The sequence below is a fragment of the Leishmania major genome, chromosome 29 (assembly GCF_000002725.2).
Source record: "Leishmania major strain Friedlin complete genome, chromosome 29".
NCBI classification, from domain to species: domain Eukaryota; phylum Euglenozoa; class Kinetoplastea; order Trypanosomatida; family Trypanosomatidae; genus Leishmania; species Leishmania major.
Genome location: NC_007270.2, coordinates 785,349 through 808,463, shown reverse-complemented (window position 1 = coordinate 808,463; position 23,115 = coordinate 785,349). Strand labels below are relative to the sequence as shown.

The 23,115-nt window shown below is 59.7% G+C and overlaps 8 protein-coding genes across 8 annotated transcripts; all 8 read left to right on the top strand.

Moving 5' to 3' along the window:
* Window positions 1-544: 544 nt before the first annotated feature.
* LMJF_29_1790 (conserved hypothetical protein) lies at window positions 545-4,045 on the top strand (the record flags this gene model as incomplete). Its single annotated transcript, XM_003722213.1, has 1 exon — window positions 545-4,045. One exon carries the CDS (start codon window positions 545-547, stop codon window positions 4,043-4,045), a length of 3,501 nt encoding a protein of 1,166 aa, XP_003722261.1.
* Window positions 4,046-4,910: 865 nt separating this feature from the next.
* Window positions 4,911-6,032, top strand: LMJF_29_1780 (putative diphthamide synthesis protein; the record flags this gene model as incomplete). The annotated part of the gene is made up of 1 exon (XM_003722212.1): window positions 4,911-6,032. The coding sequence occupies one exon, from the start codon at window positions 4,911-4,913 to the stop codon at window positions 6,030-6,032; it is 1,122 nt and encodes a 373-aa protein (XP_003722260.1).
* A 1,256-nt stretch (window positions 6,033-7,288) lies between these two features.
* Window positions 7,289-9,076, top strand: LMJF_29_1770 (putative paraflagellar rod protein 1D; the record flags this gene model as incomplete). The annotated part of the gene is made up of 1 exon (XM_003722211.1): window positions 7,289-9,076. One exon carries the CDS (start codon window positions 7,289-7,291, stop codon window positions 9,074-9,076), a length of 1,788 nt encoding a protein of 595 aa, XP_003722259.1.
* Window positions 9,077-11,322: 2,246 nt separating this feature from the next.
* LMJF_29_1760 (putative paraflagellar rod protein 1D) lies at window positions 11,323-13,110 on the top strand (the record flags this gene model as incomplete). The annotated part of the gene is made up of 1 exon (XM_003722210.1): window positions 11,323-13,110. One exon carries the CDS (start codon window positions 11,323-11,325, stop codon window positions 13,108-13,110), a length of 1,788 nt encoding a protein of 595 aa, XP_003722258.1.
* A 2,248-nt stretch (window positions 13,111-15,358) lies between these two features.
* Window positions 15,359-17,146, top strand: LMJF_29_1750 (putative paraflagellar rod protein 1D; the record flags this gene model as incomplete). Its single annotated transcript, XM_003722209.1, has 1 exon — window positions 15,359-17,146. The coding sequence occupies one exon, from the start codon at window positions 15,359-15,361 to the stop codon at window positions 17,144-17,146; it is 1,788 nt and encodes a 595-aa protein (XP_003722257.1).
* A 2,100-nt stretch (window positions 17,147-19,246) lies between these two features.
* Window positions 19,247-19,645, top strand: LMJF_29_1740 (putative histone H2A; the record flags this gene model as incomplete). Its single annotated transcript, XM_003722208.1, has 1 exon — window positions 19,247-19,645. The coding sequence occupies one exon, from the start codon at window positions 19,247-19,249 to the stop codon at window positions 19,643-19,645; it is 399 nt and encodes a 132-aa protein (XP_003722256.1).
* A 635-nt stretch (window positions 19,646-20,280) lies between these two features.
* On the top strand, window positions 20,281-20,679 carry LMJF_29_1730 (putative histone H2A; the record flags this gene model as incomplete). The annotated part of the gene is made up of 1 exon (XM_003722207.1): window positions 20,281-20,679. The coding sequence occupies one exon, from the start codon at window positions 20,281-20,283 to the stop codon at window positions 20,677-20,679; it is 399 nt and encodes a 132-aa protein (XP_003722255.1).
* A 1,213-nt stretch (window positions 20,680-21,892) lies between these two features.
* Window positions 21,893-22,291, top strand: LMJF_29_1720 (putative histone H2A; the record flags this gene model as incomplete). The annotated part of the gene is made up of 1 exon (XM_003722206.1): window positions 21,893-22,291. The coding sequence occupies one exon, from the start codon at window positions 21,893-21,895 to the stop codon at window positions 22,289-22,291; it is 399 nt and encodes a 132-aa protein (XP_003722254.1).
* Between the last annotated feature and the right edge of the window lie 824 nt (window positions 22,292-23,115).

Below are 23,115 nucleotides of genomic sequence, written 5' to 3'. Positions count from 1 at the left end.
GCTGCGCCGGTGCCATTCCGCGTTCCGTTTCCGTCTCTGATATCCTCATCATTCCTGACGTTCCACCCCCCCCTCTCCGCTAGATCATACTGTGACTCCTTTTTTGTGTTTACTTTGTCGTGGTTTTTAGGGTGTGCGACTGTGTGTGGCCCGTAAGCCGAACTAACGCCCGTTTGTGCGTTGTAGTTTTTCTCGTCGCCGTCTTCACTCCGCTGTATCGCAGCGATACCGTGCACGTGTGCACAACCGTTTTCACCGTGGCATACATTGCGCAGCAGCCGCGTCTTGATCCTACACCATCGAGAAGTGCGTTCTTTTCTCTTTGGGGAAAAAAGAGAGTATCGGCGTTTTTGTTCTTGGACGCGCACCGTTGGCTGTTTGCCCACGCCTTGCGTGGGCATTCACCTGTGTGCGTGTGTGTGTGTCTCTCTCTCTTGATGGTGAGGCTGCAAAGCTCCGCCCCCCCCCCCTTAGCGACTCTTTTTCTCCTGTTTGGTGTGTTCGTTCAGCAGATCTCTTGCGCTTCGTTCATTCTGTGCGCAGCATGGAGGTTCCGGCCACCAGGCCCGAGGTAACGACCACCGGCATCTACGGTGAGGAGTTGAACATCGTCCGCCAGCACCTTCTACGCAGCGAATTATGCTGGTGTGGGGACCTCACCAGTCGCACCCAGGTGCTTGTTGTCGGCTCGGCTCTCTGTGCCGCATCTCGCAAGCTGTCGGTGGCACGCATGCGCGGACTCCCGTGCGTCTCCATCGAATGGGCGACAGACGGCGCCTGCGCGATGGAATATACGCACCGCTTTGATATCGGTCATGGATTGACGGGGAAGGAGGTGAGCACCACAAGCCTGAATCACCTTGAGCGAGGCCGTGTGCAGGCCGTGTGCGGCGCGCGCCGCGCCACCTACAACTCTATGCTAACGCGGCACTGTGAGTTGTTGGTTGCATCAGCAGCGGCGCTCAGCTTGACACTATCGTCATCGTCACACACAACGACCTCAAACGACAAAGTCCGGTTCGCGCGGAAGCACGGCATCCCGATTATTCCCATGAAGGAGTTCGTGCTGCGCTACGCCACCGAGCAGCTCTCCCGTCACCACCTGCCGCCAGAGGATGCGGTGCCAGGGCGAGCGGCGCACGACGCGTCGTTGCTCAGGGCGTTCAGCCGGGGCAGCAGCGCTGACAGTAGCAACGCTCATACAGATGTCGCCTGCGAACTGAAACACAGGACAAGGTGCAGTTCAACTGGTGCCTCCGCAGGCTCTCTTAGCTCGTTGAATGGCAACAGGGTGCCGGTCTGCGGGTCGGTGCGGTCTGCCACTCCGGCTCTCAGATCCAGTATCATTAGTCATGGATGCAGTATCACCAGCGTGCGAAGGCCTCGCGATACAGACGGGACGTTTAGGGGTTGCGACAGCATTACGCTCAGTGCCGTTCAGCCGTCTCTGTCGTCGTCACAACTCATGCCCACTGCATCGACAGCGGCCTGCGCCTCCCCGCCAGGGCTCTCTCGGCGTCCACTTGCCGATGAGTTTTCTGACGTTGTCGCCTACTGCAGCCCTCCACACCGGCTCACAACGCAGCAGCACGACCTGCTGAGTGGCATGGGAGTCACTGTTTCTCCTCAGTTTACGCCGTTCACGACACATGTCCTCGTCCTTGGCGACCGCGTGGAGGAGTGCCTCTACCCGCGTCCTGGCCTGCAAGTGGTGTCGTGGCAGTGGGTGACGCAGTGTCGGCTGGAACAGCGCCGACTTTCATGCGTCGGCTTCCGTGTCGAGTGCGTGTTCCATCCCGTGGTGACCTTCACAGGCCTTGCACCGGCAGACCGGCACGCGCTCCTCTCAGCACTGCAGCGGTCTGGGCTGCCAGGGAAGGTGCAAGAAGCCCTCGTGCTTGGTGGCAGCGGTGATGGGCGATATGGCAGTGCTTCCAGTCTTTCCCTAGAGCCGGTCAGCAACCCGTACCTCCCGTGCAACACGACGCATCTTGTGGTACCTCGCGGCCAGCTTCTTTCCTCCCAAAAGGTTGCGGTGCTCGCCCAGCACCACTATCAGCACTCTTCGTGCCCACGACCGCACCTGTCGGCGCCCTTGACTTTGGCATCGACATGCCGCCTCGTCGGGGTGGACTGGGTCTATCGATCCATTCAGCAGGCGCAGTGGCTGGATGCAGAACTCTTCACGCTGGCAATTCCGACTCCTGAAGCATTCGCCCTCGCCAAAACGGTCCGCGCAAACGCCGCACGCACGGCGGTGCCACACAACAGCCAAACTTCCCAGGAAAGCCTCTCAGTGCGGCTGTGCATCTCTCAACCTTCCTCGGCGTCAGCGACATCGACAAATTTCGCTATGCAGACGCCAGTCTTGCGCCAGCCATCGCCATCTCATCGTCGCTGCCCTCGCTTACAGGACGCGATTGAAGGCGGCTTGGAGGGGGGTCTAGGGAAGCCGGCGGTGGGAGGAAGAGTAGTGGAAGACGGGGAGGAGGAGGAGGCGGCCTCATCCCAGCAGCACAGCACAGACGTTGGACGCGCCAACGACACGGCTTCGCCACCCCTACCACCCCACCGCGCGAGGGACGATGACGACGAGGAAGCCGGTGGCGAGTCCCCGTTGGCGGCAGCAGCGGTGCGGTCTGCACTGCAGGCAATTCACTCCACCTCTCCCCACCCCTCCGCTGCCCCGTCCCGCTCTGCGCGTTCGCCGTCAGCGACGGGCAAGCAAGAGGGCGGTGCACCCTACGTGAGGGACGATCCTGCCGTGACGCTGCACCACCACGCCGACCCACCATTGTCCTCCTACGCCTACCTCACCACCCAGTACACACCAGGTTTTGAGAACCTTCTAGGGGAACTGGAGGCTACTTCATCAGGAGCGCTGTTCGGGGTGTCCGCGCTGCATGCCTCGCTTTATCCTCACCTTCCGGCCTGTACCACAGCCAACGCATCCGCCGTCTCCGCTCCGCTTGGCGGCGATAGGGAGGGTCAAGTTCAACGGAGTGGATCGTGCTCGGCTACCCCGCCGCCCACCGGCGCCGATCTGTGCGTCGAGCAACGCGCGTTCCTCCGTCGCACCTCCGCGCAGCCGCACGTGATCCATCAGCAGCAGCAACTGCTAGGCCGCATCATGTCAGATGAATCACAGGTCATTTTTTACCAGATGGGGCTCGACGATGACGGTGGTATTGCCGCAGTCCGGCCAGCAGTTTTGCACGGCAACCCATATGCGATCACCGAAGCCGTAGAGGATAAGAGGACAGTCAAGGCCGCCATGCCATCTGCCAGCTGCGTTGCTGGAGCAGTCACCCATGTTTACCCCCGCTCCGCCTCCACCTCTGCGGTGTTCCTGATTACGAAAGACGCGCTCAAGCGCGACTTTGACGCCTTTGCAGATGCCTTTCCGCACGTTCAACGCACAAGCAAGCCGGAGGAATGCACACACTTCATCACAGCAAAGCCGTCCAAGACGGAGCAGTTTCTATGCTGCCTCGCCGCGGGTCGCTGGATACTGACGCCTGCGTACGTCACGGCGTGTGCGCAGGCTGGTTATCTCGTCGGCGAGGTGCCGTTTGAGTGGAGCGCCGAGGTAGCCGCGTCGCTGGGTTGCCGCTCCTCTGTTGCATCGCTTGCGCGTGGCTGTCGGGTGCAGCGCGAAGCGTCTCAGCTGCCATTTGCGTCGTGGCAGGTGCGTGTGTGCTGCACTAGTTCCGCCCGCACTGCAAGCTTCCTTCGAGTGCTTCGTAACGGCGGGTGCACGTCTCTCGAGGGCGCCACTGCCGCGGAGGTGATAGCGGCGTCGAAGGAGCGGGGCAGCGTGCCGCCGTCGTCAACCGAGCTCGTGCTTGCCGATGATGCCGTCTTCAGCGAGCGTGAGTTGGAGGACTTTGCATCGCGTCCCGCGTCCATCGCGTGCCCTATCATGCGTCTGGAGTACTTGGTTCAGTTTCTATGCGCGCCAGACACGCCGCGGTCTGAGATGAACTTGCTGCACTGTGCACGGCCACGAAAGCGCAGTCGGGCGGAGGCGGCGGCGACCGAGTAGGCATGCCTCAAGGAACGATAGAGAATGACGAAGGACATGCAGGCAACGGATGCAGCGGGCTTTTCTTCGGGCCGTGTCGCTCTTTTTCGTTTCGTTTTCCCTTTTCATGTTCTGACCGTGTCTTCCTTCCGCTCTATCCATGCACACAGGCGGTGCATTGTTGTTGTGCGTGTGTGCGCCTGTGTGGGCGCGTGATGTGAGCTGAGCCTCTCTTTCTCTTCCTTCCTTATCCGTTTCAAGATACGAAAAACGCGTGAGGCGCGCTTTCCGCTCGTGTACATATCGCAGTTGGATAACTTTCCATCTGGACGTCATGGTGCATGATCGCCGTTCACCCGGCTGTGACGCGGGGTACGTGCGTTGACTGTTGCCGCTCCGTCTTTCCTTTCGAATGAAATAGGCGGGGGATAGCGGTGGTGGTGGTGGTGGTGGTGGTGAAGGGCCGCACGCGTATGCTAGGCGGAGCTGCATCGAGATGCACCGTGCAACGCGACTCCGGGGGCTCTTCCACTCCCCGTTCATCATCACGACGGATTCCTTCACCCCCTCCGCTCTGTCACCGCCCCATCCTTTGCTTCCCTCTTCCTTTCTCGTTACACGCGGCTTCAGCGCTGCTTTCATCATCACCGTCGTTTTCCTTGGCTGGGGCGCTTCTCTGCTTGAGGAGCGCACACGCGATCGGCACAGTAGGCGCGAAAAGAGGCGCTGGCACCAACAGAAGCGCGCACAGAAGGAGAGACGTACACAGGTGCAAACGCGTGCGGGCTGAGAAGCGAAGCACTTCCGAACAGGCGGTAGTGCAGAAGGACGAGGAAAAGGGGTTTCTGACGGACACGGCGCTACCAAGCAGCAGCAGCGGGAGTCCATGCAGGCACTCGACGACGTGCAGCACGATCAGAAACAGCAGCGGGAGACGCAGCGTAAGCTGGGCCTCCCCACCAACTACCGCTTTGAGATTGACAAGTGTATCAAGCGCATCAAGGAAAAAGATGCCCGCCGCGTCGCCTTGCAGTTTCCCGAAGGACTGCTTATGTTTGCCGTCCCCATCGCTGACATTCTGGAGGAGGCTACAGGGTCTGAAATGGTCATCCTAGGCGATGTCACGTATGGGGCGTGCTGTGTCGATGATTTCTCGGCCGCGGCCCTCGGGTGCGACTTTCTCATCCACTACGGACACAGCTGCCTCATCTCCATCAAAGACTGCATTGTAGCGAACATGATGTACGTGTTCGTTGAGATCGACATCGATGTACAACACTTTGTTGACACCATCAAGGCTCTCGTGCCCGCAGATGCGCGGGTGGCGTGCATCGGCACCGTCCAGTTTATCTCGTCCATGAGAGCCGGGCTGCGCGTGCTGCAAGCGGAGCACTTTATTCACCCCGTCGTCATCCCGCAAAACCGGCCGCTGTCAACCGGTGAGGTGCTCGGCTGCACGAGCCCCAAGGTGAACCCGGCGGAAGTGGACTTGGTGCTCTACGTGGGCGACGGACGCTTTCACGTGGAGTCCTTCCTCATCGCGCACCCTGGCCTCAGCGCCCTCCAGTACGACCCATACAAGAAGACGCTGTCGCGAGAAACCTACGCCACGGCCGAGATGCGCACACTCCGCCGTGGGGCGGTTGAGAAGGCGAAGGCGGCGCAGAGCTTTGCGATTGTAATGGGGACGCTAGGCCGTCAGGGACACCCCCGCGTCGTTGACCGCATCATTGCGCTAGCGCAGCGCCAGGGAAAGCGCGTGACGCTGTTGCTCATGTCCGAGATCTTTCCGCAGAAGATGGCAATGCTCGAGGATGTGGACTGCTACATCCAGGTCGCGTGTCCGCGACTCTCCATCGACTGGGGCTACGCCTTCGACCGCCCGCTGCTGTCTCCGTACGAGGCTGAGGTGGCCTTGGGCAACGCCCAGTGGGGGGAGGAGTATCCGATGGACCACTACTCCCGCGAAGGAGGTAACTGGGCCGTGTACACCGACAAGTCTCTGTAGACAGGGAAGGACGAACTGCTGATGCGCGTCAAGGCGACCTCACAAAAACATGCTGCTCATTCCCCCTTTCCCTGCCCCGGCCCCTCCTCCACGTGCCCCCTCCTCACACGCTCTATCGAGAGGACAGCGCAGCACGTAAAGCGTCCATTGAAGTTGTACGACGGCCGTGCACTTGAAGCATTGCCGAAACAACAGCTAGTGCGCAGCGCAGTGCATTTCGGGCAGCAAGCAGCCATTTTGAGTCGGCGGCTCCCAAGAGATCCGTCACTGGGGCATGAGCCCGTGCCTTTGGTGGCCATCCCGCCGTGAGGGACTCGTGTCTCTCTCCCTTTGTGTGCATGTGATGTGTGGTTCCCGTGCCGAAAGGAAAGGACCGGAAAGGCTGGAAAAAGCCGACGACTCATCACGTGTAAGTGTATTCGGCACACTGGAAGAGGCAGGGAACTAAAAGGCGGAAGCAGAGGTTGCCGAACAAAGCATTCCAAACAGTCACGCCGCGGCACGCATGCACGGTGCACGGCGGACGGGAGTGGGAAAAAAGGCATACAACTCACACCGTGTTGTTGCCGTGCCTCTTGTGTGGAGTGCGCGCGTGCCCGTGTCCGTGCACTGCGCGGGGTTGACGGTGTGTCCATCTCGGTACCTTTCCTCCTCTCTTCCCCTCTGGGAGCGACCCTGCGGCTTGTGCGCCGACGTAGCACAGCCCTCTCATCCATCTATCACCCTAAGTTCTACGATTTTTCCACTTCCATACAACAGTGTAACGGCACGAGAAACACAAACTCCCACGCCTACGCCGGTGATCACTAGAGTCAGATCACCGCTGTCCCCTAACACTGCAACCCACTGCCTTCTCCACTTCTCTGTTACCCTCTTCTTCTCTCATCTTCTCCTTCACGTCACTGTACACGAAAAAACTTCCCGACTTCCTTCTCGCCTGCTCACCCAGTGTGCGTACGCATCCCCTCACTCGACACCCACATCATTGTCCGCGTAGTAGCCTACCACACCCGCACAGCAAACGCTACTACCCTCTCGCTCACCGTTGTCTCGCACGATCCCCCTCCTTGCCTCCGTACTCCTTTCTCTTGGCACGGTCGCTTTCCACTTCAGCTTTGTACATAGCGGCTATTCACCATCGACCTTCTCTTTTCACTTCTATACCCCTACTCCCCCCCCCTCCTCACCCCGCCCCTCCCTTGTACATAAACACCCTACACCGTCTCTCCCCCTTTCATCTCCCCTCCTTTGTCACAATGATGACCCCTGAAGATGCGACCGGACTGGAGGCTGCGCGCAAGCAGAAGATCCACAACCTGAAGCTGAAGACGGCGTGCCTGGAGAATGAGGAGCTTGTGCAGGAGCTGCACATCTCTGACTGGTCGGAGACGCAGCGGCAGAAGCTGCGCGGCGCGCATGAGAAGGGCGAGGAGCTGCTTGCGTCCGTGGAGGTTGGGACGAAGTGGAACCTGATGGAGGCGTACGACCTGGCGAAGCTGATGCGCGTGTGCGGGCTGGAGATGAGCCAGCGCGAGCTGTACCGCCCGGAGGACAAGCCGCAGTTCATGGACATCATTGGCGTGAAGAAGGTGCTACAGGACCTGCGGCAGAACCGGAACAAGACGCGCGTTGTGAGCTTCACGCAGCTGATCGACAACAGCATCGCGAAGATGGAGAAGGTGGAGGAGGAGCTGCGGCGGTCGCAGCTGGACGCGACGCAGCTTGCGCAGGTGCCGACGCGGACGGTGAAGATGATGGAGGACATCATGAACGCGACGCAGATCCAGAACGCGCTTGCGTCGACGGACGACCAGATGCAGACGCAGCTGGCGCAGCTGGAGAAGACGAACGAGATCCAGAATGTCGCGATGCACGACGGCGAGATGCAGGTTGCGGAGGAGCAGATGTGGACGAAGGTGCAGCTGCAGGAGCGGCTGATCGAACTGCTGAAGGACAAGTTTGGGCTGATCGGGAAGTGCGAGGAGGAGAATGCGCAGTTCAAGGAGATCTACGAGGTGCAGAAGCAGGCGAACCAGGAGACGAGCCAGATGAAGGACGCGAAGCGGCGGCTGAGGCAGCGGTGCGAGACGGACCTGAAGCACATCCAGGACGCGATCCAGAAGGCGGACCTGGAGGACGCGGAGGCGGCGAAGCGGTATGCCGGGAACAAGGAGCGCAGCGAGCGCGCGATCAAGGAGAACGAGGAGATGCAGGAGGAGGCGTGGAACAAGATCCAGGACCTGGAGCGGCAGCTGCAGAACCTTGGGACGGACCGTTTCGACGAGGTGAAGCGGCGGATTGAGGAGGTGGACCGCGAGGAAAAGAGGCGCGTGGAGAACGCGCAGTTCCTGGAGATCGCTGCGCAGCACAAGAAGCTGCTGGAGCTGACGGTGTACAACTGTGACCTCGCGATGCGGTGCACTGGGCTTGTGGAGGAGCTGGTGTCGGAGGGGTGCGCGGGCGTGAAAGCGCGGTACGACAAGACGAACCAGGACCTTGCCGCGCTGCGGCTGGAGGTGCACAAGGAGCACCTGGAGTACTTCCGCATGCTGTACCTGACGCTGGGGTCGCTGATCTACAAGAAGGAGAAGCGGCTGGAGGAGATCGACCGGAACATCCGCCTTGCGCACATCCAGCTGGAGTTCTGCGTGGAGACGTTCGACCCGAACGCGAAGAAGCACGCGGACATGAAGAAGGAGCTGTACAAGCTGCGGCAGGGCGTGGAGGAGGAGCTTGCGATGCTGAAGGAGAAGCAGGCTGCCGCGCTGGACGACTTCAAGGAATCGGAGGAGGCGCTGGACGCCGCTGGCATCGAGTTCAGCCACCCGGTGGACGAAAACAACGAGGAGGTGCTGACACGGCGCAGCAAGATGGTGGAGTACAAGTCGCACCTGACGAAGCAGGAGGAGGTGAGGATCGCTGCGGAGCGCGAGGAGATCAAGCGCGCACGCCTGCTGCGCAGCGGCGGCGAGAGTGCTGCGGCGCAGATCACCAGCGGCTCCATGAACGCCGACTACGCGGCGAGCGCGCAGCTGGAGCTGTGAGGAGACCGTGCTTTAGTCAGGGAACCCACATGGCGTAGGCTGCCATGGCAAGTGACTATCTGGGCTTCTCAGAGTCGCGGGAGTGCTGCTGCTTGGCTGGTGGTGATTGCCCTTGTTGCGGCCCCTTCAGGTGCGAGAGTTCTCTTTCGCGCCTTCCTTGTGTGCCGTGCTCTCTCGGCCTTTTCGGCGTCCTACTTGTGCTCTCTTGAGCTTTCACTGTGGTCGTGTACGTTGCGGTCGAGCTTGTTGTGCGTGGACTCCATCTCTCTTCGAAGGCAGAGGCAGCCGTGTCTGTTCAGTCCCGAGACGAGAGCCGCTGCCACGTCGAGCTGTGAGCGAGAGCCGTAAGGCAGAAGCGTAGGTGAGAGAGATGACTCCGTGCGGCACCCTCTTGTCCGTGTCTGTCCGCTCTTCCCTTCGCTGCCTCTTCTTTTTCTTCCGCTCGAGTGACGCCCTGTTGCCTTTGTCCGTTGTTATCGTGTCCTTACTCCTTCCGATTGCCGTCACGTTAATACCCCTATGTGTCTTCTTGCCTTGTGCACTGCATATGTGTTTCCCCTCCACCCTTTTCTTTCACCACCGCCGGTGCTGCCTTGTTACAAGAGGATGCGTGTTGGCGCCATCGACACGTAGTCGTAGCAGCTGCGCTGTGATCTTGGCGCCCCTCTCCATCTTTTTGCTCACCGTGCCCCTCGCCATCTACCCCATGCTGTTCTCTTTCGTTGTGTTTTGCCCTTTTCTTTCGATGCTTTGCCTTTTCTTGGAATCCCGTGTCCAGCCATTCCCTGTCTCTCACACTGTGTCTGCGGCTCTCGGTTGTGCGCCTCTGTCGTGTGTTCTCCGTCCTCTTCCCTCCCTGTGGACGCTTATCAATTTTCCGCCTGCCTCCTTTTTCCCCGTTCGCCCCCTTCCCCCTTTTTTGACGGCTGCCGTGTCTCTCACACGCTCCCTCACGCCTGCCCGCTTCTCTTTTGCGTTCTTGCGTGGGCGCGTGGCTTCTCCCCCTCCCCCTCCCCCGGCTACCCCGTCACCGATGGGTGGATGGGAGAGAAGAGGCAGAGGAAAAGGGGGTGCAGATGGTGGGAGACGGAATGGCAATCCCCTCCCCTCCACACACCCCTGACACACGAAAAGTAAATACACTCAACAGCCTTGGTGGGGACACGCACTGGCGCGACATGGAGAGAAAAAGGGAGTAATGCATGCAGGGTTGCATTCAGCACAGCCGCACGTACCTGCGGCGGCCGCCCCCCCCCCCTCCTCCTTTTTACGGCCCTTCTTCTTTGTCCCCACTTGTTTTGCCCTTGTATGTCATTATTGTTCACCTCGCGGCATTCTTGATGTAGCCGCTTCTTGACATGTATAGTGTTGTTCATTATCATCCACCGCCAGAAAACGAAACCTGTGTACCACCAATCGCGCGTGCAGCAACGGGCATTGCGCTCGACGTGCTTTCCTCGCCCTTCTCGCAGGTGCCTGGCGTGAGTGCGTGCGCGTAGTGCACTTCGCCCAAAGTAGTCGGCAGGCACCCTGAGCGTTGCCGCCCGTGTGGAAGTGGCCGCGTCGCAAGCAGGCCTCCGTGACGTTGACTGTACGTCACTTCCGGAAAGGGGATGGATTTGGTGCCATTTAGGATACAAATTGTGATTCTTGTTGGCCCTTGCTTCGAGGAATCAGGCTGCGCGTGTGCTCGCATTCGCGACCCCTTTTGGTTGCACAGCTTGTGGCATGCGCACACGGCGTGTGCCAGAGCACAGGTAACTGTGTGCGTTCTCTCCATGCGCCAGTTGACCGCGACGCGTGACCTCCGCCGCCCTCATCGGCGCGCGCCTTCTCCCGCCTGAGGTCGTTGCCCTCTCCTGAGTGGCGTGCAGCGCCCCTTGGCTACCACGATGATCTTTCTCAAGCCATAGTGCTTGCCTTCTCTACTGCCTTGAGCTCTCTGGTCCACCCTTTTTTTTGCGCTTGCTTTCCCTCTTACCACATCCGTGTGCGCGGCCCTATTATTCTGCTCTGCGTAAACTATTCTGTGTCCATGACCCGCACTTCCATCGCTGCCGGGACACGCCTTGCGTTGTGCGTTCAGCTCTCCGTTGCCCTTCAGCTTTGTACATAGCGGCTATTCACCATCGACCTTCTCTTTTCACTTCTATACCCCTACTCCCCCCCCTCCTCACCCCGCCCCTCCCTTGTACATAAACACCCTACACCGTCTCTCCCCCTTTCATCTCCCCTCCTTTGTCACAATGATGACCCCTGAAGATGCGACCGGACTGGAGGCTGCGCGCAAGCAGAAGATCCACAACCTGAAGCTGAAGACGGCGTGCCTGGAGAATGAGGAGCTTGTGCAGGAGCTGCACATCTCTGACTGGTCGGAGACGCAGCGGCAGAAGCTGCGCGGCGCGCATGAGAAGGGCGAGGAGCTGCTTGCGTCCGTGGAGGTTGGGACGAAGTGGAACCTGATGGAGGCGTACGACCTGGCGAAGCTGATGCGCGTGTGCGGGCTGGAGATGAGCCAGCGCGAGCTGTACCGCCCGGAGGACAAGCCGCAGTTCATGGACATCATTGGCGTGAAGAAGGTGCTACAGGACCTGCGGCAGAACCGGAACAAGACGCGCGTTGTGAGCTTCACGCAGCTGATCGACAACAGCATCGCGAAGATGGAGAAGGTGGAGGAGGAGCTGCGGCGGTCGCAGCTGGACGCGACGCAGCTTGCGCAGGTGCCGACGCGGACGGTGAAGATGATGGAGGACATCATGAACGCGACGCAGATCCAGAACGCGCTTGCGTCGACGGACGACCAGATGCAGACGCAGCTGGCGCAGCTGGAGAAGACGAACGAGATCCAGAATGTCGCGATGCACGACGGCGAGATGCAGGTTGCGGAGGAGCAGATGTGGACGAAGGTGCAGCTGCAGGAGCGGCTGATCGAACTGCTGAAGGACAAGTTTGGGCTGATCGGGAAGTGCGAGGAGGAGAATGCGCAGTTCAAGGAGATCTACGAGGTGCAGAAGCAGGCGAACCAGGAGACGAGCCAGATGAAGGACGCGAAGCGGCGGCTGAGACAGCGGTGCGAGACGGACCTGAAGCACATCCAGGACGCGATCCAGAAGGCGGACCTGGAGGACGCGGAGGCGGCGAAGCGGTATGCCGGGAACAAGGAGCGCAGCGAGCGCGCGATCAAGGAGAACGAGGAGATGCAGGAGGAGGCGTGGAACAAGATCCAGGACCTGGAGCGGCAGCTGCAGAACCTTGGGACGGACCGTTTCGACGAGGTGAAGCGGCGGATTGAGGAGGTGGACCGCGAGGAAAAGAGGCGCGTGGAGAACGCGCAGTTCCTGGAGATCGCTGCGCAGCACAAGAAGCTGCTGGAGCTGACGGTGTACAACTGTGACCTCGCGATGCGGTGCACTGGGCTTGTGGAGGAGCTGGTGTCGGAGGGGTGCGCGGGCGTGAAAGCGCGGTACGACAAGACGAACCAGGACCTTGCCGCGCTGCGGCTGGAGGTGCACAAGGAGCACCTGGAGTACTTCCGCATGCTGTACCTGACGCTGGGGTCGCTGATCTACAAGAAGGAGAAGCGGCTGGAGGAGATCGACCGGAACATCCGCCTTGCGCACATCCAGCTGGAGTTCTGCGTGGAGACGTTCGACCCGAACGCGAAGAAGCACGCGGACATGAAGAAGGAGCTGTACAAGCTGCGGCAGGGCGTGGAGGAGGAGCTTGCGATGCTGAAGGAGAAGCAGGCTGCCGCGCTGGACGACTTCAAGGAATCGGAGGAGGCGCTGGACGCCGCTGGCATCGAGTTCAGCCACCCGGTGGACGAGAACAACGAGGAGGTGCTGACACGGCGCAGCAAGATGGTGGAGTACAAGTCGCACCTGACGAAGCAGGAGGAGGTGAGGATCGCTGCGGAGCGCGAGGAGATCAAGCGCGCACGCCTGCTGCGCAGCGGCGGCGAGAGTGCTGCGGCGCAGATCACCAGCGGCTCCATGAACGCCGACTACGCGGCGAGCGCGCAGCTGGAGCTGTGAGGAGACCGTGCTTTAGTCAGGGAACCCACATGGCGTAGGCTGCCATGGCAAGTGACTATCTGGGCTTCTCAGAGTCGCGGGAGTGCTGCTGCTTGGCTGGTGGCGATTGCCCTTGTTGCGGCCCCTTCAGGTGCGAGAGTTCTCTTTCGCGCCTTCCTTGTGTGCCGTGCTCTCTCGGCCTTTTCGGCGTCCTACTTGTGCTCTCTTGAGCTTTCACTGTGGTCGTGTACGTTGCGGTCGAGCTTGTTGTGCGTGGACTCCATCTCTCTTCGAAGGCAGAGGCAGCCGTGTCTGTTCAGTCCCGAGACGAGAGCCGCTGCCACGTCGAGCTGTGAGCGAGAGCCGTAAGGCAGAAGCGTAGGTGAGAGAGATGACTCCGTGCGGCACCCTCTTGTCCGTGTCTGTCCGCTCTTCCCTTCGCTGCCTCTTCTTTTTCTTCCGCTCGAGTGACGCCCTGTTGCCTTTGTCCGTTGTTATCGTGTCCTTACTCCTTCCGATTGCCGTCACGTTAATACCCCTATGTGTCTTCTTGCCTTGTGCACTGCATATGTGTTTCCCCTCCACCCTTTTCTTTCACCACCGCCGGTGCTGCCTTGTTACAAGAGGATGCGTGTTGGCGCCATCGACACGTAGTCGTAGCAGCTGCGCTGTGATCTTGGCGCCCCTCTCCATCTTTTTGCTCACCGTGCCCCTCGCCATCTACCCCATGCTGTTCTCTTTCGTTGTGTTTTGCCCTTTTCTTTCGATGCTTTGCCTTTTCTTGGAATCCCGTGTCCAGCCATTCCCTGTCTCTCACACTGTGTCTGCGGCTCTCGGTTGTGCGCCTCTGTCGTGTGTTCTCCGTCCTCTTCCCTCCCTGTGGACGCTTATCAATTTTCCGCCTGCCTCCTTTTTCCCCGTTCGCCCCCTTCCCCCTTTTTTGACGGCTGCCGTGTCTCTCACACGCTCCCTCACGCCTGCCCGCTTCTCTTTTGCGTTCTTGCGTGGGCGCGTGGCTTCTCCCCCTCCCCCTCCCCCGGCTACCCCGTCACCGATGGGTGGATGGGAGAGAAGAGGCAGAGGAAAAGGGGGTGCAGATGGTGGGAGACGGAATGGCAATCCCCTCCCCTCCACACACCCCTGACACACGAAAAGTAAATACACTCAACAGCCTTGGTGAGGACACGCACTGGCGCGACATGGAGAGAAAAAGGGAGTAATGCATGCAGGGTTGCATTCAGCACAGCCGCACGTACCTGCGGCGGCCGCCCCCCCCCCTCCTCCTCCTTTTTACGGCCCTTCTTCTTTGTCCCCACTTGTTTTGCCCTTGTATGTCATTATTGTTCACCTCGCGGCATTCTTGATGTAGCCGCTTCTTGACATGTATAGTGTTGTTCATTATCATCCACCGCCAGAAAACGAAACCTGTGTACCACCAATCGCGCGTGCAGCAACGGGCATTGCGCTCGACGTGCTTTCCTCGCCCTTCTCGCAGGTGCCTGGCGTGAGTGCGTGCGCGTAGTGCACTTCGCCCAAAGTAGTCGGCAGGCACCCTGAGCGTTGCCGCCCGTGTGGAAGTGGCCGCGTCGCAAGCAGGCCTCCGTGACGTTGACTGTACGTCACTTCCGGAAAGGGGATGGATTTGGTGCCATTTAGGATACAAATTGTGATTCTTGTTGGCCCTTACTTCGAGGAATCAGGCTGCGCGTGTGCTCGCCTTCGCGACCCCTTTTGGTTGCACAGCTTGTGGCATGCGCACACGGCGTGTGCCAGAGCACAGGTAACTGTGTGCGTTCTCTCCATGCGCCAGTTGACCGCGACGCGTGACCTCCGCCGCCCTCATCGGCGCGCGCCTTCTCCCGCCTGAGGTCGTTGCCCTCTCCTGAGTGGCGTGCAGCGCCCCTTGGCTACCACGATGATCTTTCTCAAGCCATAGTGCTTGCCTTCTCTACTGCCTTGAGCTCTCTGGTCCACCCTTTTTTTTGCGCTTGCTTTCCCTCTTACCACATCCGTGTGCGCGGCCCTATTATTCTGCTCTGCGTAAACTATTCTGTGTCCATGACCCGCACTTCCATCGCTGCCGGGACACGCCTTGCGTTGTGCGTTCAGCTCTCCGTTGCCCTTCAGCTTTGTACATAGCGGCTATTCACCATCGACCTTCTCTTTTCACTTCTATACCCCTACTCCCCCCCCTCCTCACCCCGCCCCTCCCTTGTACATAAACACCCTACACCGTCTCTCCCCCTTTCATCTCCCCTCCTTTGTCACAATGATGACCCCTGAAGATGCGACCGGACTGGAGGCTGCGCGCAAGCAGAAGATCCACAACCTGAAGCTGAAGACGGCGTGCCTGGAGAATGAGGAGCTTGTGCAGGAGCTGCACATCTCTGACTGGTCGGAGACGCAGCGGCAGAAGCTGCGCGGCGCGCATGAGAAGGGCGAGGAGCTGCTTGCGTCCGTGGAGGTTGGGACGAAGTGGAACCTGATGGAGGCGTACGACCTGGCGAAGCTGATGCGCGTGTGCGGGCTGGAGATGAGCCAGCGCGAGCTGTACCGCCCGGAGGACAAGCCGCAGTTCATGGACATCATTGGCGTGAAGAAGGTGCTACAGGACCTGCGGCAGAACCGGAACAAGACGCGCGTTGTGAGCTTCACGCAGCTGATCGACAACAGCATCGCGAAGATGGAGAAGGTGGAGGAGGAGCTGCGGCGGTCGCAGCTGGACGCGACGCAGCTTGCGCAGGTGCCGACGCGGACGGTGAAGATGATGGAGGACATCATGAACGCGACGCAGATCCAGAACGCGCTTGCGTCGACGGACGACCAGATGCAGACGCAGCTGGCGCAGCTGGAGAAGACGAACGAGATCCAGAATGTCGCGATGCACGACGGCGAGATGCAGGTTGCGGAGGAGCAGATGTGGACGAAGGTGCAGCTGCAGGAGCGGCTGATCGAACTGCTGAAGGACAAGTTTGGGCTGATCGGGAAGTGCGAGGAGGAGAATGCGCAGTTCAAGGAGATCTACGAGGTGCAGAAGCAGGCGAACCAGGAGACGAGCCAGATGAAGGACGCGAAGCGGCGGCTGAGGCAGCGGTGCGAGACGGACCTGAAGCACATCCAGGACGCGATCCAGAAGGCGGACCTGGAGGACGCGGAGGCGGCGAAGCGGTATGCCGGGAACAAGGAGCGCAGCGAGCGCGCGATCAAGGAGAACGAGGAGATGCAGGAGGAGGCGTGGAACAAGATCCAGGACCTGGAGCGGCAGCTGCAGAACCTTGGGACGGACCGTTTCGACGAGGTGAAGCGGCGGATTGAGGAGGTGGACCGCGAGGAAAAGAGGCGCGTGGAGAACGCGCAGTTCCTGGAGATCGCTGCGCAGCACAAGAAGCTGCTGGAGCTGACGGTGTACAACTGTGACCTCGCGATGCGGTGCACTGGGCTTGTGGAGGAGCTGGTGTCGGAGGGGTGCGCGGGCGTGAAAGCGCGGTACGACAAGACGAACCAGGACCTTGCCGCGCTGCGGCTGGAGGTGCACAAGGAGCACCTGGAGTACTTCCGCATGCTGTACCTGACGCTGGGGTCGCTGATCTACAAGAAGGAGAAGCGGCTGGAGGAGATCGACCGGAACATCCGCCTTGCGCACATCCAGCTGGAGTTCTGCGTGGAGACGTTCGACCCGAACGCGAAGAAGCACGCGGACATGAAGAAGGAGCTGTACAAGCTGCGGCAGGGCGTGGAGGAGGAGCTTGCGATGCTGAAGGAGAAGCAGGCTGCCGCGCTGGACGACTTCAAGGAATCGGAGGAGGCGCTGGACGCCGCTGGCATCGAGTTCAGCCACCCGGTGGACGAGAACAACGAGGAGGTGCTGACACGGCGCAGCAAGATGGTGGAGTACAAGTCGCACCTGACGAAGCAGGAGGAGGTGAGGATCGCTGCGGAGCGCGAGGAGATCAAGCGCGCACGCCTGCTGCGCAGCGGCGGCGAGAGTGCTGCGGCGCAGATCACCAGCGGCTCCATGAACGCCGACTACGCGGCGAGCGCGCAGCTGGAGGGTTAATGTATGCTGTTTGTGTGTGACTTGTGGAGTTGTGCTCTCGGTTAATGAGCGCGGTGTTGGTGGTGGGTTTTTTGAGCACAGCCGGTAGTGAGGGAGGCGGGTGCTTCAAAGGCTGGTGCACATGTGTGGTTTGCACGTGTTTTGAGGGGGTGTTGGTGGGCGGACCGGTGGTGGTATGCGAGTTGTGTGGTGTGGTGTCAAAGGGGTGCAGGGACACCTGTTGGGTTCGACAGCGGAGGCAGGGACGAAGGGTGCACCTAGGCGGCGTGTGTGCGCCCGTGGCGGGCCGTGCGCATGCTGTCTGGGAAAAGGCAAATATGCATGATGTACAGTACACCCGATGCGAGGTCTTCAATTCTTTCAGTTTGTGTGTGTACTGATTGTTTTTTTTTTTTAGTGCGTTCCTGTATCTATGTGTGTGTGTGTTTGTGTGTGTCGACGCTTACCTGTGGTTTTTCCTGCGCATGGTAAAGGCGTGTGGTGTGGTGCTTACAAGACGCCGATGTGACGAAGTTTTTGCCATTCGAATAAGTGCTTGTTCCTCGTCACACCACCGCATTCACGCTGATGGTGGCATGCGGCGCAAGCACGTTGCGTATAGCATTCGAATTGCGCATGGGGGTGTCTTTACCAGGATCGCTTTTGGTAAGGAAGGGGCGGGCCCGCGTAATAGCGTGGATGTGACCTCGACCTACACGCGTGGGAATACCTGTTAAGGTAATGCTGTTGCTGTCTGTTGCACACAGCGGGCGAATGGACGGATGTACAATGGTCTCTCTCTTTCTTTCCTCTGTTTTCGTGTTTGCTTCGATCGTTTCCGTTTCTGGTTTTCGTGTGATGCGCTATGTTGTTGTGGTTCGCAGTCCTCTCAGCCGTTCTTGGCTCGCTTCATGTATGTATTTCCTCTGTCGTTGTATACATGTACGCGCATATGTATTCTAACTATCCTCTGCCTTTTTGTGGTGGTGGTGCGGTGGGGAGGGATCATGTGTCCCTGCCTCCGCTCTCTCATCATGATCAGCATCATCGCCGACTGCACGTTGCGTAGTTGTTTTTCGTTTATCTTCGTTTTGTGTTTCCCCTTCATTTTCTTTTGTTTTGAAGAAGAAGGAGGAGGATGTGGTGGTCTGCTCATTTTTGGCGCGTCTGTGTCTTCTTGCGGGCGCCGATGTCGGATCTTCGACTCATCATCAGAGGCGGCCGCCTCTATGCATATGCGCGTGCACGTAGACGTACGTCGATGCATATGCGTGGGCAAGCGCACCTTCACCTACTCTAGTGTGTCGTCGTGAAGGGAGGCAACGTGCGTGTGTGCGTGTGTGTGCAGGGGCGGCAACGCTGGTCCCACCGCTTCTTTCCTGTTTTCTCGGTTTGTTTTCTTTTTAGGTGCGGTGATGTTCGATATGTTCATTTTTCTCTGGAATCAACACCGAAGTCAACAATGCAGGGAAGGTGAAAACGAAACAACATGCAGCGGAGACCGGGCGGCAACGCCATGTCGCCTGATGCTTTCCTCGTGCCCCTGTGAGAGTCACAGAGAGAGAGAGAGAGTGGCAGATGAAGGGAGCGAAGTGAACTTTGTTTCCTGCTCTGAGAAGGGTTTGGGGTGGGCTGAGGTGGGAGAGGGCCGCCAGGAACAGAGTGGAAACAGCTCGATATGCACATTATCCCTCTTGCGTATCGCTGACGCTGACACAGGCGATTAAGGAGTGAGGGCTTGGCACGAAAAACCATCACCGCTCCCTCTTTTCGACTGTGAAATAGGGCGGCTGCCGGCATTTCTCTTTGGATCTCCTCTCCCGTACAAACACAACCCACGAGGCTCGCCGATGTTCTGCGGCGCCCCACCCCTACCCGTGTTTGTGCGATTTGTCGGCACTGCCCCTCTACCCCTCTCCTTCTTCGATCTTCTTCGTCTCTCGCATCTTTCCTAATGACATGTGCTTGTTTCTCTTGTCCGTGCCACCATCACCTTCCCTTCCTTTCCCTCTTTTCACTCCCTCTCCGGGTCTGACCGTTCCTGCCTTCTTTTGCAGCCTCATCCGTCATCTTTGTGCTACAGCTTTACTCTCCCTCTACTCCAACCTACCCATCACAGCCATGGCTACTCCTCGCAGCGCCAAGAAGGCCGCCCGCAAGAGCAGCACCAAGTCCGCGAAGGCTGGTCTGATCTTCCCGGTGGGCCGCGTCGGCGGGATGATGCGTCGCGGCCAGTACGCTCGCCGTATCGGCGCCTCTGGCGCCGTGTACCTGGCCGCCGTGCTGGAGTACCTGACGGCGGAGCTGCTGGAGCTGTCTGTGAAGGCGGCCGCGCAGAGCGGGAAGAAGCGGTGCCGCCTGAGCCCGCGCACCGTGATGCTGGCCGCGCGCCACGACGACGACATCGGCACGCTTCTGAAGAGCGTGACCTTGTCTCACAGCGGCGTTGTGCCGAACATCAGCAAGGCGATGGCGAAGAAGAAGGGCGGCAAGAAGGGCAAGGCGACACCGAACGCGTAAGTCCTCCGGCTTGACAGCGCACACGCGCCGCTGTATGTGCGCGTGCGCGCGGGTCCCGACTGGGGCCGGCGATGAGGCGCATCATACCTCCATAGAGACCCTATTTTTTGTTTTATGGCTTCTCAGATGACCACTTGGTTTCTTCCTTCCTTCGTTTGGTTTGTTTATCTCCTCCCCTTCGTTGAGGGTACGAGTCAGGGTAGGCTCGGACAAAACTTACCGCACCCGCGATGGGCCACAGCTGTCTATCGCTCTCGCTCTCTCGGTCTCCTGACCGGGACAGGTTGTCGCCCCGTCACGCGTACCGGCGTGCGCGCCCGCTCTTGCGCCCTGCCCCACCATTCGTCGAATGATGCGCGACGCGCATGACAGGCGCTGCTGCAGCACTGCTCCCTGCGGTTGCTGAGTGCGTACATGGCGTTGCTACTGATGTGTTTGCACTGCATCTCACCTCGCTCTCTTCACGCATCCGCTCGCCCTTCTTCCCTCTTCACGAGACTGCGTCGGTCTTTTGGTGCTGCTGTGGCGCAGCCCGCCGCCTTCCACTCCCCCCAAACACACACGTTCATACGTCCACACAGCACTCGTGCGCACCGACACACCCACACCCCCTCCTCTCTCTCCTCTCCCCAACCATGGCTACTCCTCGCAGCGCCAAGAAGGCCGCCCGCAAGAGCAGCACCAAGTCCGCGAAGGCTGGTCTGATCTTCCCGGTGGGCCGCGTCGGCGGGATGATGCGTCGCGGCCAGTACGCTCGCCGTATCGGCGCCTCTGGCGCCGTGTACCTGGCCGCCGTGCTGGAGTACCTGACGGCGGAGCTGCTGGAGCTGTCCGTGAAGGCGGCCGCGCAGAGCGGGAAGAAGCGGTGCCGCCTGAGCCCGCGCACCGTGATGCTGGCCGCGCGCCACGACAACGACATCGGCACGCTTCTGAAGAGCGTGACCTTGTCTCACAGCGGCGTTGTGCCGAACATCAGCAAGGCGATGGCGAAGAAGAAGGGCGGCAAGAAGGGCAAGGCGACACCGAGCGCTTAGAGCACACCTACCCCGCTCTTTATCTCGCTGATAGGGGAGGGGGAGTGTGTGCGCTGCTGTGTGGGAGCGAGGGGTGCACGGGCCTGCGCGTGTGCGCTTACGTAACTGGTGCATAACGTCGCTGCCTGCCTCTCGCTCCCTGTGGCACACACCCACACGCACACACGCATACGTATCCCCCTTCCCTCCCCCTCCATAGATCCCGTATTTTTGTTTCTCTTATCTGGCTTGGCTTCTCGTTGTCTCAGTGATGTTCTCTCTCTCTCTCTCTGTGCAGAGAACGCATGCGACGAAAGACAAGATGGAAATCGGAAAAGAAGCTCCACCGCATACGTGCACATTCAAACGGTCCCGTGATACCCGCGGCCGCACACGCTCCCTCATTCCGAGATGATCAGCAGCACCACCAACGCGAAGCGTTTCGCTTTGCGTGTGAGGCTCGTGAGCGGAGCACCGCTAGGGAAGTGCCTTGCGGGCTTGCATCTCTCTCGCTCTCTCACGGGTCTGACTCGTTCCCGGAGGTGCGAGTATGGTGTGGATGACTCAGCCGCAACTGCATTGGCGCGCGTGGAAGCTGGTTCGCCAGCAGAATGCCGCGGGAGAGGTGCTCGGATGTGGTGGAGGTGGTTGGAGGCAACTGCGCGCCCTCCGAGGAAGGAAAAGCAACCATCTGGGAGTACTCTGGTAAGTGGCGCATTGGGGAATATCTGGCCTCACTTCGTGTGCGTGCCTGAAGAAGCCGGTTACAGACACCATCGCCGGCTGGCGCTTGATCCTCGTCGGCAGGGGTAGCGAGCGCCTGCGATAGCGTCTGTGTCCCTCAGCACAGCTCCTTTCATGCGCTCTTCTCGCTGTGCATGTGCCTCGCACACCTCACCACCTCGGCCCTTCTCTTCCTCGAAATTTCTCGCGTCTGCGTCTGTGGCGGAACTCATCACCCGTTCCTCCACCCTCCTCCTTCGTGTTTGGCAACGACCTCTTGTACGGTATGGTCCTTCGCTCAATTTTTTTCTGATTGCTTTTCCTTTTGGTGCTCCCGCTGCCACCGCTGTTGCTGCGGCTCGCCGAAACCGCCTTGACGGCAAACGCGCCCACTCACACACACGCACACATTTACTTCTCAGCAACGTTGCACTCTGCCGCTTTGACCGACATTCTCGTTCTCTGTTTTTCACGCCCTCCTCCCTTCCCTCCAAACCTACCCATCACAGCCATGGCTACTCCTCGCAGCGCCAAGAAGGCCGCCCGCAAGAGCAGCACCAAGTCCGCGAAGGCTGGTCTGATCTTCCCGGTGGGCCGCGTCGGCGGGATGATGCGTCGCGGCCAGTACGCTCGCCGTATCGGCGCCTCTGGCGCCGTGTACCTGGCCGCCGTGCTGGAGTACCTGACGGCGGAGCTGCTGGAGCTGTCCGTGAAGGCGGCCGCGCAGAGCGGGAAGAAGCGGTGCCGCCTGAGCCCGCGCACCGTGATGCTGGCCGCGCGCCACGACGACGACATCGGCACGCTTCTGAAGAGCGTGACCTTGTCTCACAGCGGCGTTGTGCCGAACATCAGCAAGGCGATGGCGAAGAAGAAGGGCGGCAAGAAGGGCAAGGCGACACCGAGCGCTTAGAGCACACCTACCCCTCTCTTTATCTCGCTGATAGGGGAGGGGGAGTGTGTGCGCTGCTGTGTGGGAGCGAGGGGTGCACGGGCCTGCGCGTGTGCGCTTACGTAACTGGTGCATAACGTCGCTGCCTGCCTCTCGCTCCCTGTGGCACACACCCACACGCACACACGCATACGTATCCCCCTTCCCTCCCCCTCCATAGATCCCGTATTTTTTTTCTCCCACGTTATTTCTTCGCTGTCATCCGCGTCTCGCTCTCACCCAGGGGCTAGTAACGGTTGCCGTTTGAAGCCAAGTTCGTCTCGAAAAAAATCCTTTCCAGGCGAGGTGATATGCTGCCTGTGGTGTGTGCGTGTGTGTAAAGTTCACTAAGACTGAACAATCTGTGCTCGTCTTTCCACACACACACACACACACACACCGCTTCCTCTCCTGCTGCTGCCTTTCTCCTTGATGTTATTTGCGTGTGCGTGTGAGTAGGGCGGAGGTGCACGTGACGCGGTACACGAAGCTTTCCACTCGTCGACATAGTTGTCCTTCTCTACTCGACAGCTGTGAGCATTCTGGTTCTTGTTGACCTGCTATCACATCGCCTTGATGACCCGGTAGTCTGTGCCGTTCTTCTTTACTCCCTGCTCCCCCCGACCTCACCCCTCCTTCCTCTCCGATTCCACTTTGCCTTTCTGATAGGCTCTTAATGCTTACGCAGACGTGGCACGAATACGCACATTGCGTGGCTGGGCAGCGGTAGTGATTGTTGCATTAGACGTTCACATCTCCTACTCTCTCTCCCCCTCGGAGTCCTGCGGCGCTGTGTGTGTGTGCTG